We start from the raw sequence: 19,771 nt of genomic DNA on the forward strand, positions 1-19,771 counted from the left end.
ACAGGTCATCTTTGCACTTGACTTGCATATCAATTTTAACCTAGCAGTCTGAGTTATTTTTTAATATTCTATTAAAGAGTCTCAGTTTTAAATTAAAGAAGTAAACGTTTGTTGTCCTTTTTAAATCCGAAACTGAATGTTTATTTGTGTATTTTTTGGAAAACTCTTTCACAAATTCTGCAAAAATAATAGTTTGTTCTAGTATAATATCATGGTAAATACATAATGATGAATCATCCAGTGCATGTATACAAGTTTTTTTCTATTAGTATTTTAAAATAACAAATTTTGTCTGAAAATATTTCTATATCATACATTTTTTGTTGTACTGTATTCATATGTGGGTCTATAATCTTTCCACTTTTTTAAAAATAATTTATTTTTCATATTTGATGCATTACTCATTAGTTTTATTCAAATTATTCTTTTTTAAATTTAGCCATGAAGGTCCTGTCTGGCAAGTGTCTTGGGCACATCCTTCATTTGGAACAATTTTAGCATCATGTTCATATGACAAGAAAGTTATTATTTGGTCAGGATCTGATACAAGTTGGAAATCTATTCATGTATATGAGGATCATGAATCTTCTGGTATTTGTTTATATTTTACATCCTTTTAAACAAATTCTATGGTAATTTTATGATTTGTGTAGGTGTTTGAAACTAACATTTTAGCTTGAGAAAGGTTCTCCAGAAAGAAAAAAAAAAAAAAAAACTTCACTTTCCTTTATAACTTTGTTTAATAAGTATATTTAATAGATTTGTTTCATTGAAAGTAATTTTGATATCAACATAAAATCAAGTTCATCCAGAGATGTTTTGTGTGTTCCGTTAGATATGGCACTATTATATAAATCAACATTTGAGGGTTGTTATTAAAAAGGAGTGAAGTACCATAAATACATTTTTGCGTTAGAGAAAAAAAAAATTATTACACATCAAATCACTGCTAAAACCATACTAAAGAATTGTTTCTAACTTGAAAACAGTTTGTTTATGCAACCTGGAGCTTACTACTAAGTAGCTAAAGGCTGTTTTTTTTTTTGCTTATTTATGTTTTATAGTTTGAGAACAATTAAAGGTGACCCTAATTGCATTTTGCTGCTTTATTATGCAATTAAATATTACATCGAACCATTGTTTTCAGCTATTAACTTAATTAAGGAGTTTCCTAAGAGATTAGTAGTCTTAAATTATAATTATTCAATTGCAGATACAGCTATATAGCAAAATTTATAAACCATTTGTGGTATGAAAGCGGTGAACCGTTGGCCGCATGTGTATTTGGATGAACGAATCAACTTAAAAGGAGGAAGTTCCTAACAAATCAAGTGATAAAATTGATGTTGACAAATGTAGGATTTTCTAATGCTTCTCTACTCCACATATTGAAAAAAATAAAATCTGACTTTCGTTTGTCTTCAGTACATTGAAGAAATTTTTTCAAGAAAGATTAAGCTTAGCTGGAGGCAATAGAAATTTGATGAAACGTAAACACGTTGCTTCCTTTAGTTAGGCTTACTCGTTAAAAGCAAGTTAGACTCACAGACAACATTGTACCCCAACCAAATTTTCCAATTTCCTTGCTAAATCTAGGTTTTCGTTAAATTAGGGCTTGCTATAAGTATATGTTTGATTGTATTATGAAAATGGAAGCTGTTCTTGTATTGTGGATTCAAGAGACCAGGAAGAGAGGTGTAGCCATAAATGAAAACTTTATAATAGAAAAGACGAAGCAACTGTATTTAAAAGTTAGATAAGAATAACGAACTGATCATGGTGCGTAAATCATAATCGTCTTTTTCGTTTTCAGTTCATAAATATTATTACTGTATCTGCTGCACAGTACTATTATAGTGCAGCTTTTTATTACTACATACTGATGTTCCGTTCTGATTTATTTTATGTCTGTTTCTTCTATTAATCATTCATTTTGTGCATCTTCACAGTATTTTATATTCAATAAAGCAGACATTTTTTATTTTTAAAATACAGTAAAAGTTTGGTTCTTTATGTAAGAAATTGTAGTGTATATGAGGGTCAGTCAATAACTGAGTCAGAGGCTATAATTCAGACTTGATTCGACATTCTTCAAAAATACTGACCAAAATTGTTTAAACACTTATAATATATTAGTCTCATAATTCCAAGAGCATAAAAATCCTTTGGCTGTTGCTGGAACGAATTATGCAAGCACACCTTTCTTTCATCGTTCGAATGAAATTGTTGTCCCCAAAGTGCCTTCTTGAGTTCAAAGAAAAAATTAATTAATTAAATAATAATAAGCAATGTATTATCAAAGCGATGAAGCAAGCATTACAATAGTCAACTTAATATTATTTTAATCTTAGCAAAGCTGCTTAAATTACTATTAAGTTCAATAATACTTATTCAATATTACATTATTGCCATTATGTCCCTTCACAGGGGTCTGGTCAGAGGAAATTTGTGTCAGTTAACGCACCCTTCACAAAAATCTGATCAATGAAAATGGACCCTTCACAAAATTCTGATAAACCAAAAGGGATCTTTCACAAATTGTTAATTAAAAGAACAAATCTGAAATCAAAATAATGCATATGTCGGCGTATAAACCGATAATTTTGGGAACCTTTTTCAAAGTTAAATTAGAGGGATCAGCTTATACAGGATCTGCTATTAAAAAAAAAAAACTCTTGTGAGGGATAAATAACAAATGCTGGCAAATAAATATAGTGTATGTTGTTTTTTTCTTTGAAACGAATTAACAGCTGAAAATCAATTGTTTCAAAAAATTTTGCATGTTAGTTTTATCATAGTTGTTTTGCAGAGGCGCTGAATTAAACTTCTCTGAAAAGGCAGCGTTGGCACTTTTCTCCCCACTCATGATTTAAACAACATTAATTATAATATTTTTCAGCAAAATGAACTTCGAACTGTAAAAGGATAGTAGCAGTGGGGAGAAAATGATCGCTTCAGGTAGGGTTACTGTTTCAAAATTGCCACTTCGCGTCTGGCAATAAACCTTTATAGTGACTTGATTAGAAAATAATTCCCAGAACTTTACCAACTTGACAATATTTGCGTTTTTACAGTAGAAGGTTATTTAGTGGGAGACAATTATATGGGTTTGAATTTTCGATATGAACAAGAATGATTAAGGTTAATAAACTTTTTCATTTACCTTTTTTATACTTTTGATGAAGTACAAGATCCCACTAGGCTTAACCTACTCTCATAGAGTTTCCTAAAATTGTTACCGTAGATGAAGAGAAAAGGTTGTAAATAAAACCTTGAAAGTAAGAAGTTTTACCTATTTTACCTGACCTAATCAGGGTTGCCAGGGGTTGAAAGCTGCCTAAAATTGAGTAATTTACCCTCATCAAGTTTCCGAAAATCGTTATCATAATTGAAGAGTAATAGCTGTAAAGAAAACATCAAAGTAAGGCTTCCATCCGTTTTTCGGTCCTTAACCAGGGTTCCCAGGAGCTAAAAAGTGTCCAAAAATGAATAATTTACCCTCATCGAGTTTAAAAAAATTGTTGTCATTAATAAAAAGTAAAAGCTGTGAAGAAAACATTATAATAGGGTTGCCTATGTTTTTCTGGTCCTTAACTAAGGATGCCAGGGGCTAAAAAGTGCCAAAAAATGAGTAATTTACCCTCATCGGGTTTCCACATAAGTTACATAAAAAAGTGTAGGTAAAAATATTACAAAACTGATGGTATGGGGTTGCCTTAGCAAAAGTGGTGTGCCTTTTAGCCCCTGGCAACCCTGATTAGTTCAAATGCAACAGGTAGGCAACCTTACTTTAATGTTTTCTTTACAGCTTTTACTCTTCATCTATGACAGCAATTTTTGGAAACTCGATGAGGGTAAATTACTCATTTTTGGGCACTTTTTAGCCTCTGGTAACCCTGCTCAGGCTCCAGAAAAAGGTAGGCAACCTTACTTTAGTGTTTTATTTACAGCTTTTACTCTTCATTTATGATAACAATTTTTAGAAACTCGATGAGGGTAAATTACTCCTTTTTAGGCACGTGGCAACCCTGATTAGGTCACATGAAAGGGGTAGAAATTCTTACTTCCACGTTTTATTTTCAACTTTTACTCTTCATCTTCGTAACAATGTTAGGAAACTCGATGCAGGTAGGTCAAGCCCTAGTGTCTTAGAATAATGCTTTCATTTTGAAAAATGCAATCTGTTTACATCCGATGTGAGAATCATATTTTATTATTTTTTCAAGCTAACTTTGCTTTATTAGGATGCAAATGAATGAAGTCTCTTTATTTCTGCTACAACACTTATTTAAAGTTTTTTAAAGAGAAATTCCATTTTCTTACATGAGTCAAAAATTTAAATGCTGAATCAATGGTTTAACTTTCTTTTTGCTTCCACTTTGTCGATAAATATTAATGATACGTTTATCATAGGCGTCTAAAATGCAATTCTAAAATAATTTTACAAAAAATATTTTACATGCCTTTTTTACACTTTTGATGCCCTAACTTTGAGGATTGCAATCTCTTTGCATCTGCTATGGGAATCTGATTTTTCGAAATTTTTTATTTAGTACGCTTTGTCAATGGGTAAAAAAAAAACCCTTTATTGAAATTACGAAATTTACAAGTTTTAAACAAAGTTATGTGCTTTTTAAGAGTGTCTTGGGTCAAAAAGTTAAATGCAGAACCCCTGCCTGATTTTTTTTTTCAATTGTTTTAAATACTATATATATATAGCATTTCTAGCATAATTTTACACGATTTAGAATGGTAAATACAGACCTGCCAGCTCTCCCGTTTTTGACTCCATTCTCCCGGTTGTACGTTTGAGTATCCATTTCTCCCGTTTTATATATTTTTTTCGGGTTTTTTTTCTTTTTTTTTAAATTAAACTTAATTTTCTTCCTTAAAATAGTTACTCACAGCCCTAATAGATGGCGTGGCTAGCAGAGCAAACCCGCACTGCTCAGTGAGCTCACCTTCAACGAGCATGACCAGTTAGTTAATCACGTGACAGCTAATGATCACGTGCTCCAATCAACTGCTCAGAATGGTAACGGATGCGGTAACCGGTTGATCATAGAACGCTGCGGTTAGTAACCGGTTACTTACCGATCGACCGGTGTGGTTTGTCGAACGCAAGGTGAGCGGCAAACATCCGGCGGGTGCGTTCGGAGTGTCGACCGCAATGCTTACGGAGATGGTGTTTTGGTTTAACTCTACGTTCACACTTCCACTTCTATCTCACGCATGCACCGTTGCCGTTTTCACGATATCGTTCAGTTTTCAAACGCATGCTAACTGCGCCGCGTGTTTTCATCTTGATCTACAGTGTGCGTTGTAGTTTAACATTCATCTTTAGCGATGTCTGAAAAAAAAGAAATATCTACAAACAAAAAGAGCGATTATACGAGTGAATTCTCTTTCATGAAAAAATTAAATAAATACTTGTTATAACAGTGTTTTTTACTTATTATAGCATCATTTAAAATCTCCCTTTTTCTCCCTTAAAGCTTTGACTGGATCTCCCGTTTTTTCTTTTCATAAGGTTGGCAAGTCTGTAAATAGATATTGATACTTGAGGGGTGCCCATTTCCCAGAGAGCGATCCCTCCCCCCCCCCCTACATACTAGGAAAACACCCAGCTAAAAGATTCAGTGATGCAGTTTGTGCCTCATCTCAAAATTTTAAAATTTTGTTTTTACAAGATTTTTTTTTTTTTTTGCAAAATTATTTGATTTTTCACAAAAAGCAGTTTTGAACTCTGCTTTAACTTCGTTCTAATTAAGTGCACCAAGGAGCAATGATAAAAATCTCAAAATATACAGTGTTCCGTTTTAACCTGCAAGACCTTTGTTTTTGCAACCATTAGTCCTAGATGTATACTTCCAAATGCAAAAATGTTCAAAATCAGATGCAAAGTTAAGATATTGAAAGTTTGAAGTGAAAATAAAAATAAGTCAAAAAATACAAAACTTAAACTTTTATACGGGCCCCAGTTCCCCTAACTTAATTTTAGGGAAATAATCTCCATTGAAAAGTAATTCCAACAAAAAAAAGTTTTGAATTTGTATGACCAATGTTCATTGAGACATGAAACCCAGCGTTTTGTGACTTTCACCACTTTTCACTTGCCTTCAATAGCACCTTTTGGGGAGAAATATAGCGGTTAACAAGCGTTTAAAATTTTATGTGTGCATAGAGTGGTTTTTCAATTCGTTCGAGGTTTTGTAGTGTGTTTTTGCGTGCCAGGGCATAACATTTGCATTTATTTTTGAATAGCATTGAAAAATATATTAAGTGATTTCTCTTACACACGACCAAGGGGATTATGAAATTTTTGTGCACAAGTGAGATTCACGCATAAGTGAAAAACCCTAAAATAAGCTTAAATGCAATAATTTAACATCAGTTATAGTAATACTAATAGTGCTCTCTGTGGTGACCGGAGCAGAATAATCCCAACGTATTCCATGCGTGTCGTAAGAGGCGACTAAAATGGACACCAATCTAAGGTGTGAGGTACCATGCTGATGGATGGATGGCATCTGGGTTGTATGATGTCTTTAACGGTCCCCTTGAGGAACCGTGCGAAACCTCGTATTTAGCCTTACACTTGGTACAGGGTGGTTGTGCGGGTGTTTGCCTTTTACATCTCACAGTTTGCAGCTCCTGTGGAGTTGGAAGCTGGCTTGAAGGAGAAAACCAACAACCTTGCTGCTGGAGGGGGTGAGGGTGAAGGTCCACAACCCACCGACTCTGCAGTGGAGTACTCAATTTTGCACAAAAATGCAACAAATGCCTGCACAAACTGCTGCAGAAGGAGAGAACAAGCAACCTTGCTGCGGGAGCTGGTGAGGGTGCAAGTTTACAACCCACTGACTGAGAGGGTGTGGGTGCATGTCTGCAACTCACCGACTCTGTAGTAGGGGGGCAGGGAATACTCATTTGTGACCAAAAATGCAGCTGGTGCTGGCGCAAGCTGGAGAGGAATAGGCTGGTATGGGAGGCGAAAGCCACTGGGACAAACATTCCTGAGAAGGCAGGAGAAACCAAACGTCTTCAGTCGGAGGTTTCAACTCCTTCCCCTGCACAAACTGCTGTTTCTTAACGAGTGTGGACATGTCAGCCCCAGTCCTATCAATGCTCAAGCAGTGAGTATGTTTAAGATGGCTGTTGTGAAAGAAAACATCCCGTTGGAGAAGTTATTTGGCGATGACTTTAAGCATATGCAGCTTGTCATCGTAAAAAAGACAGACCTGATTCTCTATGGGGATCATATGCCAAAAATACTGGCTTCTTAAGAAAAATTGTATTGGAAAGGCTTTTGGTCTTTTTACTGGTATTTACACCTTAAAGCAGCACCATGCAATAATGGGTATCAGTAATGATCCAATTTGCGGAGGTTACCTCTTTAATAAGGAAACTATTACTCACACCCTGTGTGATTGCAAAGTGATTTCTGCCTACAGGTTTGAACACCTTGGTCATCGTTTGCTTGAATCATGGGAGATTCATGACATTCTTATTGGGTGTTTGCTGAATTTTACTTCAGCTGCTGGTCTGTTTTGAGATTTCTGTTTGGGGACTAATACAATAGACCTCTGGTCGCAGTGCTTAGTTCGGTTGAATCCCCCCTTTCTTTCATTTCATTTCAATACTAATAGTACACTACTAATACTAATGAATAAATACGCACATAATTTCCGTTTATGCAATGTAATTCGAGAAAAAGTGAAAATTTGAATTTGTATGTTTTGTCAATGACATCAATGATTTCCCCAAAAGATCTTTGATAGGGGCTTTGTGAATGCCTACCACTTGACCACGACTTTTAGACATCAAGCTTTTCGTATGCAACCTGTTCTCCCCTCTCGATGTCAATCACAAGACTAATTCCACTCCTGATTGCACACTTGGGCAAAAAAGAAGTTCTTGGAAGAATCCAAACTATGGAATAAAGACGTGTGAATGCATTCCAAGAGACAGAACAAGGAGAGTACAAATCTTCTGATAAGTAAAGCGTGGGTAGGAGATTGAACTAAAACTTGAAAAAAATTTATCTCGCATAAGTGAAAAGTGTATTTTAGGTTTCGTGTATAAATGAACAATAGTTAACATTGTTTTACTATGTAGCAGACTGGGCCTGTGAGAAAAATGCACATAAGTAAAGAAGGCATATAACCGAAGTCGCATATAAGATAGAGATCACTGTCCCTTGTTTTTCTTACTTTGACGACCTGTAAATTTCAATCTCATCTTCTGTGTGGTCTCTTAAAACTTTGAACTGGGATATCTCCTTGAGTTTTGGTCGCACAAATGTCAAGTTTTTTGTGTCAGTAATAGTTTTCAATGGAGATTATTTCTCTAAATATTAGTTAGGGAACCTAAGGCCCATATAAAAAGTTAAATTTTGTATTTTTTGATTTATTTTTATATTTGCTTCAAACTTTCAATATCTTAAACCTGCATCTGATTTTGAACATTTTTGCAATGGGAAGTATACATCTAGGACTAACGGTAGGTAAACGGAACACCCTGCGTATTAAAATATGTTGTTTATAGGATCAGTCAAAAATACATCACCTTCTTAATTTGTGTGCAGTAAAATTCAAGATAATCTTTTATGTCTTATCTACATGTCACCATATAAAATGTTTGCTCTCTCATTTGCAGTTAATTCATTGTCTTGGGCTCCACTTAATTATGGATTAATGCTTGCATGTGGGAGCTCAGATGGTTGCATTTCTGTTCTTACTGGCTCAGGAAATCAGTGGACTGCAAAAAAAATAATAAATGCTCATACTGTAAGTAAATGTAACAATACAGGAAAAAAGTTAACTTCATCTCCATTTTTATTCATTGTTTTCTACATACTCTATTTCTTTTTCTTCTTTTTTAAACCTACTTCTGTGTTTCTGTTTTTAATAATGCTCATACAAAATGCAAGAACTAATTTAAAAATTGAATTGCTTATTTATTCATTATGAAGTATAATGCATTTGCAGTCTGAGAAGTATTAGCTGAACCCATTCAGTATCATGATCTGGAACATACGATTTCCATGCCCCGTTTCCCTTCTGCTCCTGTGTTGTCACAAATAGAAGATTAGCCTTTCCCTCCCATAAAGTTCATTATCATACCTGTTTGATCTCAGTTTGCAATGTTACATTTGAATTTTTATGTGACACTAGATGTAATTGATTTTCTTTTCTTTTTCTTTTTTTTTTTTTTTTTTTAAGGGTCATTAACATTAAGGGCATACTAGTGGAGGGCCGTTTGCCTTAATATATAGCTGTTATTAAAAACTATTAAATATTTACATATTCGATTGAAACATTAAATCATTTTGCTAAATTTTGTTAGAGAGGAAAGAAATCTTTTTACTGAAAAAGTCTTGCATATAAATGGTGGTAAGAATTCTCATAGCTTTAGTAAGGGGAGTACCACTCTACCTAGGTCAAGGCTAGGTCCTAGAAGGTGTAACCCTCCCCGCCCCCCTCCCCTCTGTTTTTCAGACATGGGGCAGCCATGGATGGAATATTTGCATTTCCAATTTTTTAAATAAAAATATTATCAGGAAAGTCATAGCTAAGTAGAGAAACATATTTGGGCCGCCAAAATGTTTTAAATAGGAAAAAAAAGTCCAGATAGAGTAAGAGATTGATTTACTTTGTTGCAGTTTTGTTTCTAATCCACTAAAGAGCTGCCAGTGGATGCTCCATCAAAACATTTACATCAGCTTTGCATTTAATACTTGGACTTGCATTTAATGCTTAAATAATTTAGACCTAAAAATATCTAACCTCCATGTACAAGTACAGAAAAGAAATTGCTATTTAAAAAAAATAATTGGCTCTTTTTTCCATGCATTTGTTTTGTTTTCTTTAATGACTTTCTTTTAGTGTAATGATTATTATTTCCCCTCATATTTAGAGGAAATAAATATTCTCTCTTTTTTTAGACCTAAAAATATCCAACTGCCATGTGACAAGTACAGAAAAGAAATTGCTATTTAAGAAATAATAATTGGCTCTTTTTTCCATGCATTTGTTTTTTTTTTTTTTGTTTTTTTTTTTTTTTCTTTAATGACTTTCTTTTAGTGTAATGAATATTATTTCCTCTCATATTTTTCAGTATAAAATCTGTCAAGGAAATTTGCTTCAAAGAATTTTTTAACCCATGATTCATGAATAATATGTTCTGTGTCATTATAATGCATCATACAAAATTAACAATGATGTTATCAAAAACATTTATATTCTTAAAGATATGTTTGTATTCTTGCTCACTATGATTTACATTGTGTACTATTCTGAGTATAATAAGAAATGTCACAAAACAAAAGCCAATGCTAAAGGATTGCTGCATATAGCATTGCATGATGAAAAAAAAAAATAAATTAAATCAACCTTCAATAATTGGCTGAAAATTTTTAAAATCAAGAGCATTGATTGAATGAACATGGTACATTTTCACTAATAAAAGGTGCTCTAAATTTTCATGACCAGCTGCAGAACATTTCATATAAGAAATATTCACATCCACAGTTATATAAAAGTGGTCACCAGGAAGTCACTTGTCATGATGGCAAAAAGGATGCATTTCTGAGATTTTTGCTGTAAAAAAAATCCTTGATTCTAGGTATAAGGTTCAATATTTATGCTCCTTGTCAGCTTAAATTGCATTTAATTAAATAAACATTAAGTTGGTTCTTGTTATAAAACGTCAAAAACCTGCATTACATTCAATTAATTATGATTGGAATTCCTGAATGCCAAATTGCTTTTTCGTGCTAAAGGAGAGCTTAACTTAAAAGGAAGAAATTCTCTATCATGAAAGTTTGGTTGTTTGGATGTATAATCAATGAGATGAGTTCAAAAACTAGAAACATATCAATTTTTTTTGAAAGCAAAAAATAAAAGTTGATTGAACTCCATGTCCCTTGATTTGTTTTTTCTCCCCCTGAAATAGGGATGCGCTGATAAGCAGATTGGCCATTACCAATTAATTGGCTAAGCCGAATAATGATTATATTTAATAGTACAATTTCTCCATCATATTTTTTCTCTGACAATTTTGACTTTAGAAATTGTTAGTATATTTCTGAGATACGATTTATTTTTCTCCACTTATTTCAAAATTTCTTCCCATTTCTTTAAACCAATGTTCATATTATTGTTAATAAAATTACATTATGTTAAATAGACATGAAAATTTTAAAAGATTAGGGTGTAGTCTGTGGTCAGCAGGCTAATTTAGAACTTTTAATTAAACCTTTTTTTAGCTTTAGTAGCCATTTAATCCAAGACTTTTATTCTTTATAAAATTATAATGTTATCTAAAAGCACTATACTTAAGAAGAAGCGTATTCACACAGGAAAAATGTTGCAACGTTGTATACATTTAATACAACACTTATTCTTTATAAAAATTATAAGGCACTAAAAGCACTATACTAAAGGAGAAAAGTATTGACAGAGGGAAAATGTTGCAATATTGTATATTCATTCAAAGTATGTACATAGTTTTTTTATTAAAATATATTTAATAGTTATTAATGTTTTGTTGAATCAAAAATTAATAATGTAAAGAGTAAGTTGTAAAATGTATGATGTAACCATAAGTATAGTTAGAAGGAAAAAAATAGCTGAAAAAAAAATCATCAAAAGCTGGGGTGAGTGTCATAATATAAACTTAGGAAATGATCCTTTAATATTTCATTCAGTTTTATGCAGTTTCTTAATTATTTTTTTTTTGTTTTTATTCTGTACACTTTCATACTAAATTTTATGATAATGTTTGCTGAAAATTACATTTATTTCTTGTTCAGGAATGTATTCATTATAGTTTCTTCTTGAAGGTTTGCTTATAAAGTACCTTCGATTAATCAGCAAAACTTGGCCAATTATGGTCGATTAATTGCTGCATCCCTACCCTCGAATCATTATGTGAAAGTGGTAATGTGATAAAATCTAAAGTATTTCTGGTGTGTGTTCAAATGCCTCCTTCTTTTAAAATCAATATATGACTCAGCTGAACATAGGAGTTCTTAGCACATTTGAGGGAAATTTTTAACATTTTTGAAAATTACTTTTTGCTTTGAACCTGGTTCTAGTTGAAACCTAATTTTAAAGATTAAAGAGAAAGCTTATTAATACAAATGTTGAATTTAGCTATAGTGATACTCATGAGATACAGTAACACTACTGAGAAATGGACTCATGAAATAATTTATTGTGGAGTTTTGGCTGTAATTCCTCTAAAATATATAGTTATTTGAATACCAAATCCTAAGAATTCGAGTTTTTTCCTAAGCATGCAATGTATACAAATTTCATTTTTGCAAACATTAGCTTTGTGTCAGTGTTCACTCTTCAATTTTTAATAAATAGAATTTAGGTGTGAAAAAATATGTCTCTATGATAAAGGTATGAGTTAAAGTTAATACAAGATAACTGTATGGATCTACTCATTATTCGGGTCTCTCTTATCATGAGTGTGATTCCCTTCTCATGAATGTTACCTGTTCAAAGTAACTCTCCTGAGATTTATAGACGAATTCTTTGCTGGAATAAATTCTATCAGTGTTTTTGAAAATTTAAGTCAGTCTCTTGTTTCCTTAACAAAAAATGCATTACAAAATAAAGGGTTAGCACTCATCAGGAGAGATGATTAAAATACTCTTCACATTGAATTGTTCATTCCTTATATACAACACATGAGGGATAAATATATTAATTTTTAGACTTACACAATTAAGAATAAATAAATATGGTTTCCCTAACACTGTTGCTAGCTATGATAAAGAAATACAGTTTGCTCTCTCTTTAGCAATGCTCTACTTAATGATTCTCTCTATTTAAAGACTACTTTTCATGGTCTCGGATGCTTCACTGTAGTTCTTAAAGCCTTCTATTTAAGTACACATTCTACTTAAGGACGGTTTTCTGTGGTCCCTTGAAAGTCCTTAAACAGAGTGTCAACTGTATTTTGCACATTAAAAATATTTAGTTCCCTGCGATAACACTCATGAGTTGCACTAAAGGACACAAACTGCATTGAAATTTTAATATGGAAGATGAGAAGTTCAGTAAAACCTATTTCAGCTGTGTTTAACAAGCAAATATTACTTCTTTCTCTTATGCACAAAAAATAAAAAAGTTACTTGAAAGCATACAAAAAAGATAAAGTTTATGCGAACTTTCTAGTCAGGACAAGGAAATTTCCAGTACTAAGAACTAAAGTAACAGGAAAGGCTTATTAATTTACAACCATGAAAAAAGGCACTGAATGCATTGAATTTAATGCAAAACAATGCCTCACTACATGTTGATGCAATGTCAAAAATTAAATTTTATCAATATTAAATTGAACGAAAAAAGTCAGGACACTAAATTGTTAATTGTTTTCAAAATCCCCCCCCCCCCCCCGCTGCAACTGTATGATGTGATGGGTACCTTCCAGTAACTGGTAGTTTTAAGTAACTACCAGTATAATTTTGTCATAGAGATATGCAGTATGTCATTTAAATCATTAACAAATTTTTGCTTTATAATTCATCTGAGTGTTTCATAAGACTCTGTATATTTCTTAGAAATTTTAAACATTGACATTCAGTCTGTCACTTTTCTTACATCTGCACCAAAAAATTTGTATTGCATTTTGCTTTATATGCTTTGGCCATGAGTCTTAAGAACAGTCAAAAGAACTCTTATATGTGTCACAAAATAGGCTGTGTTGTTTATTTAAAGATTAACTCACCTTACCTGTTTCACTTAAATTAAAGTTTTATTAATGTGATTAATGTTAGCTTTCAAAATAACAAACATCTTTCTGAAAATCTGTACAATTGTCTTCCCTTTTCCCCCACTTAGTTGACAGTGGCTGGACTGAAATCGAGCAAAATGTATTTAAATTAAAATCTATTCCTGAAAACCTGGCTGACTTTCACCATTTGATGTATAAAAAGAACATTACTAAACTATTTGTTGCCACTGAATTTTTCTTGAATTAATGTGGTTTAACGAATTGTAAGTAGCAGACCTCTTTTAATTATTTATTTTTATTTTTTTGTTTTTGTTTTGTTTCTGTAATTCAAAAATTAATAGATTGCCTATTTCATCGCTTTTTATCCGTTTCACAGCACTGGATTTTTTGTCTTACATTTGACTCTACTGAAGCTGAATCATGTTTTCAGTAAGAGTTGAGCTCTGCTTTTTTGAGTTTGATATACTTTTTCAATGTTGTTATCTCTTAAGATTCTTAAAACCCATTCACTTCATTATACACTACATTTCACTGGCAAAATCCTGCCATCCATATTTTTTGAACACTACGTGAGATTGTTTTGCAGTAATGATGCACTTTTACAATTTTTTTAGATAAATAAAATATATGGCATAATCATTTTCTCGCCTTTTTTTATAGTTTTGGGATATATATTTGTTGTTTGCTCTTTTTGTAGTTGACCATATTTGGAACAAATTATAAAAAAAAGGGGTCAATTTGTGAAAAATATTAAACAGAAGGGTTGGTAGGATTTCTTTTGTAATTTTTTAAATTTTGTTTTAATTGGATTTTAATCCATAGATTGGTTGCAATGCTGTCAGTTGGGCACCTTTCAATGCTGAGCTTGGCTATGCATCATCTGCTGATGATACTGAACTATTTGCAAAACGATTTGTAACTGGTGGATGTGATAATCTCGTTAAGATATGGAAATATGTGTAAATATTTTAAAGTCTTTTCCTTATTTTTGAAACTAAAAGAATTGAAAAAAAGGGCTCGTAATGCTATTTGACTCTCATTCATATGTTTGTTTGATACATTTTTATAAAATTTTTAAGACAATAAAGTAAATGACTAGTTAAATGTATGGTTAAGGGTTTTTTTTTTTTTTTTTTTAAATTTTTATTTGGATTGTTGTTGTACTTTGATGCTGCAGTTCTAGTTCATGGAAAAACTATTTCTCACAGAATTATAACTTAGAAATTACATATTTATGCCTGTGAAAATTTAATTAATTTTCAACTATAGTTTATGTATATTTTTTTGGCAAATTGGAAACCACTGATTTGACCAGTTGTGATTACACCTACTTAGTTATTGGCATACTAAAAACTAGTACTGGTCATGCCACTAGCAATTCAGCTAGCAGTTGACTGACTTCAATTATCGTCAGGAAAAACTCAAAAAAAAAAAAGTATTCAACCACATAAAAACTGCTTACTTTTCTTCCAGATAATCAATTTCAACTTGCCAATTCAAGTAACATTAAAATATAAAAAATGACTGAAATATTCCACTGCACAATAACAACATAAACAAATAAATAATTAGATAATTAGAATTATTATACTTCTGCATGTTTTATTCATCATCTGTCAAATTTATCTTATATTTTATCATGAGTTCCAAATACTTTCGAGTAAGAATGCTAAAAAAATCAGTTATGTTCATGTGTGCCCATAACTGAAATGCTTAACTGTACTTAACTAGTTATGGGCACATCTTGAAATTAACTTCAGTATTTTAATTAATGGTGAAAATATACCTATAAGATTGAAACAAATCTAAGGAATGAGTGCATACTAATAAAACTGCTATCTGATGTAAAACAGCAATGTCAGGTGTTAAGGAAGTCTTCAAAAACTTAAGTGTGATGAATATTGCATTTTTTCTTTTTGAACATTTTTTCTAAATATATGTAAAACTTAAGTCTGAAAAAATGTGGTGGCAATGTTCTTGAAAGATGCTACATTGAAAATTCACAAATGGTGTTAATGGAATATGGGTTACAAACTTGATATTGAAAATACAAGGCAATCCTGCTCTTTACTTGTTGGGTATCTGTACATACTAATTTTAGCCCGGACAAAATTTTTAGTAATTCCTCATTCATCTGAACCCCATTAAACCAAACAATTGCTTTATCTGGACAGCCATTTGGATGTACAGATTGTATAAATAAATGGCGGGTAGGCACAATAATATATTTTTGTAGACCTGTGTTATGCTAGTGGCACGGCCATAGAAGTTACCGCTGTGCCAGCGACATCAAATGTCGTCAAAAGCAGCAAGCTGAACTGCTGTTGAGTGTTTTTACTGTTTACAGTAGTTTGTTTGTGTGAACCTGTTATTAGAAATATTTATAAAAGGCATACGAATAAAATCAGTGCACGTATATACAGAGAGTAATAGAACAATTTATTTCTGAAGCAAGGAATAGTTGACAAAAGAAAAATGGTACATTGAATTGCACCACTTGTATTTTTATTTTTTCTTAAAAATATGGATGTTTAAAAAATTTTTGGTATTATTATCGCTATCACTACTGTCATTTGATGGTTTTGAAGGATCAATGCAGTCAAATTTGTAACATAAGCAGAATCCAGGACATGGCATAGAGAATGTTCGGCAGGAGCATGAGCATTTGGATGGCCCTTATTTTTGAACTTAGTAAAAAGTTAGCTCCCCCCCCCTTCCCTATTTTGTTTCAATGGACGAAAAAAAAATTAAATGTACAAAATATTAGCTCAATTAGAAAGGTTTAAGGGATGCTTCAAATAGCATGAAATTATTCAATTTTCACCGAAAAAAAAAATTTTCTTTCAAGTTTTCAAACTGTTTTCTAGTAATTATCATTTCTTACAGTCTTCATTAATGTTACTCAAACTGCTCTTTCCAGTTACTTTTTATACCTTTCCCGCCTTTTCCTCTGGCGCCTTTTCGGGTGGCGGAGCATTTTTGCTAAAACGCCATTTGCAACTCATGACATTTTCTTTTCCTTCTGCTATCATTTCCACAGCAATCTTACGAAAGTTTCACTATTTATTTTAGAGTCAAGTTATTTTTGCTCGAACACATAAGTGATTTAAAAATTAGTTGGAAAAATAATTTAATTTGAATTTTATCAACTTTGTTAGCATGCAGTGTTTTCCATCACATGGTAATTGCTTTAGTTAAATGAATATGAGAAATTACTTCATATTTCTGGTTTGGATTATGATAAGTAATATATTAAGTATATTACAAATAAATCCATATTTTTATTCATATGATTTAATAAACTTAATTTGTAACTTTATTTTTAAAAATATGCTTCGTCTACTTATTTGATGGTTAGAAAACCAAGTATAACATTATCTTAGATCATAAAAATTCAAGAGTGGTTTGTACTGTACCACCACATGTAAGAATATCTTATTAGATTAAAATTGAAACATTGCATTTTCAGCTGCGGAAAATCAGAAGGGTTAGTTGGTATCTGAAGATGCACTTGCTTTGTTTCTCAGATATGCAAGTATTCTAATGCCCTCTCATTCCCAATAGACACTTTCATGCCCTCAATTTGTTAAATCTTAAAATTAAAAACAAACATATAATCCCTTTCTCTCCCTATCTTTCTTTTGTTCTTACATAATATGACTGAAATCTCAATTTGTTTATAGGATTTATTTATTGCTAACATGAAATAAAATTTTATAAGCGAAACTAGCTGTGATGCAGTGTCTGCCTGGAAACTAAAAGTTGTGTTAAGTGACAAATGATGTACAGTCGGGTGTAAATGAAAGAAAAAATAAGTAGTGTAAAATGTTCAGTCAATGTATAGAGAAAAGGAATTTTATGACTAAAAATTGAAATTTGACCTCTCGGAATTTTTTAAAATTCCAAGAAGTCAGTCATTGTTATTAAAAAGCTTTGACATTCCATATCACAGATTTTCTGCTGAGAACCTGATTTCTGAGCATCAAAATGCCTCTGTCAAATTTGGCGAGCATCCTACTTAAACTGCATTTAAGAAACAATAGACACACACTAACATACAGCCATTTATTTATATATACTGGGTTGTTATAAAATAAGCATATATGTTTGGAACTGTCTGTAGCTTGAAGAAGTAATCTGAAAGAAATAAAAATTGACTCTTTTACTAATCAGGAAGGGAAGAGGGGGAGATTGGAATAATAATAATAATTAAAAAAAATCCTACAATTGCCAACAGGTGGCTGTGCCGTCTGCAAAAGATGAGGCTGAGAGTTCAAAAACTTCTAATCTTGAGCAAATTCATGGAGCACTCACTTCTACTTGGTCCTTTTTCTATTCAGGAGTTGTGAACAACAGGATTTGTATATATTTACTGCACAACAATACCTGCACATGTTGCAAACAGTTGTTTTACTGTTTTAATAATTTTTCCAGAAGAATTTCAGTTGCAAAGCAAAATTTAATTCTTTTTGAACAGTTTTAAGCAACATTGTATAAAGAATTTTACTTATGAATTCTCATAGAATCCAGAATATTTAACTTCTAAAATTATGTGCTGTTCATTCAGGACTCTTGTAAAGTGAGATGACATCGTTATCAATACATTTGTTTTGATAACGATGTTTGACTAGATTTTCTATAGAATTAAGTTTCATACTTTCTTTTGATAAATTATGTTTTATTTCAGAGAGAAACAAGAAACATGGGTTGAAGAAGATAGGCTGGAAGCCCATTCTAATTGGGTCCGAGATGTTGTATGGGCACCATCTGCAATATTTGAACAGAGCGTAATTGCAAGCTGTTCTCAAGTAATTAAAAAAATTGTTTTAAATAGCCTCAGTGTCTACAAAAGTCTTATGACTTTCAGTTTAAAATTGTTTCTTTATTCAAAAATCTTTGACTTCCATTTTTGTTTTAGTATAAGCTGTATTTTACTTTATAATTGAACTGGGTGAATTGCATTTTTAGGATAAAAGAGTGATAATCTGGACCAAGAAAAAAGGATCTAATTGGACTCCAAAAGCCTTGCCTGCATTTGAGGATGTTGTTTGGCATGTCAGCTTTTCAGCTACTGGTGGCATGCTAGCAGTTTCTGGAGGAGATAATGAAGTAAGTTTTAGCGGTTAACCTAAATTTAATGACTTTGAATACAGAAACTTAGAAATGCCTATCTAACAAAAAGTGCAAGAGAGCATTTGCCCAACAGTTGTTGAGACCATCCAGGCCAAAGTAATGAAACTATTGTTGTCCTTACATTTTTCGTAATTTGTAGTGTAACGCGCTTAAGTAGCGCGTTACACTACAAATTACGAAATCGAATATACAAATAAAAAACGAATATCGAATAATCAAATATCGAATCTACTTAAGGACCTGGAGTCTGAAATATTTTTGATGAGGATATGCCCTGGCTTTGGCAAATTTACTATGCATTTATTCACACATTTGGAGTTTTGGAATTTTATTTGCAATTTTTATTATGAAAATGAATGTTACTAAAATAGCATACTGGATTTAAAGAAAAATGTTGGTTTTTCATTTTTTCTCATTTGATAAAACATTCTGCAAAATAGATTTTGTTTTTTAAATTAAATGAGCATGCTTTGCATTTTCTTTTACAAGGACCGACTGTTCAAGCAAGATTCATTTTTCCATTTCCTTTTTACTTCCTTTTGCAAAAAAGGAAGTATTGTAATCGTGAAAAAATTTTCACTCAAAAATCAACCTTAATTTCCATTTTACTCGGCCCGGAATGAATGTTGAGTTTTTTTTCGACTGGACCACACGTGGATAAGTGCCTAAGAACATATAGACAAGCGAAATATACATTTTGACGATTTCTGAGTTAATTATAACAAGTTTAATCGTGACGTCTGTATGTATGTATGTGCGTATGTATGTCACATAACTCAAGAACAGTATGTCCTAGACAGTTGAAATTTGGTACGTAGACTTTTAGTGGGGTCTAGTTGTGCACCTCCTCTTTTGGTTGCATTTGGATGTTTCTAAATTGGTCTTT

General features: G+C 32.1%; 1 protein-coding gene across 2 annotated transcripts in view; it reads left to right on the top strand.

Moving 5' to 3' along the window:
- LOC129231224 (protein SEC13 homolog) overlaps positions 1-19,771 on the top strand; it is a 41,601-nt gene that overhangs the window by 16,198 nt on the left and 5,632 nt on the right. For both annotated transcript variants that reach the window (XM_054865486.1, XM_054865485.1), the window contains 5 exons: positions 440-591; positions 8,659-8,789; positions 14,575-14,711; positions 18,440-18,560; positions 18,721-18,861. In XM_054865486.1, coding sequence (XP_054721461.1) covers positions 440-591; positions 8,659-8,789; positions 14,575-14,711; positions 18,440-18,560; positions 18,721-18,861 — 682 coding nt within the window. The remainder of the gene's footprint in view (positions 1-439; positions 592-8,658; positions 8,790-14,574; positions 14,712-18,439; positions 18,561-18,720; positions 18,862-19,771) is intronic.

The sequence above is a fragment of the Uloborus diversus genome, chromosome 10, assembly GCF_026930045.1.
Source record: "Uloborus diversus isolate 005 chromosome 10, Udiv.v.3.1, whole genome shotgun sequence".
NCBI lineage: Eukaryota > Metazoa > Arthropoda > Arachnida > Araneae > Uloboridae > Uloborus > Uloborus diversus.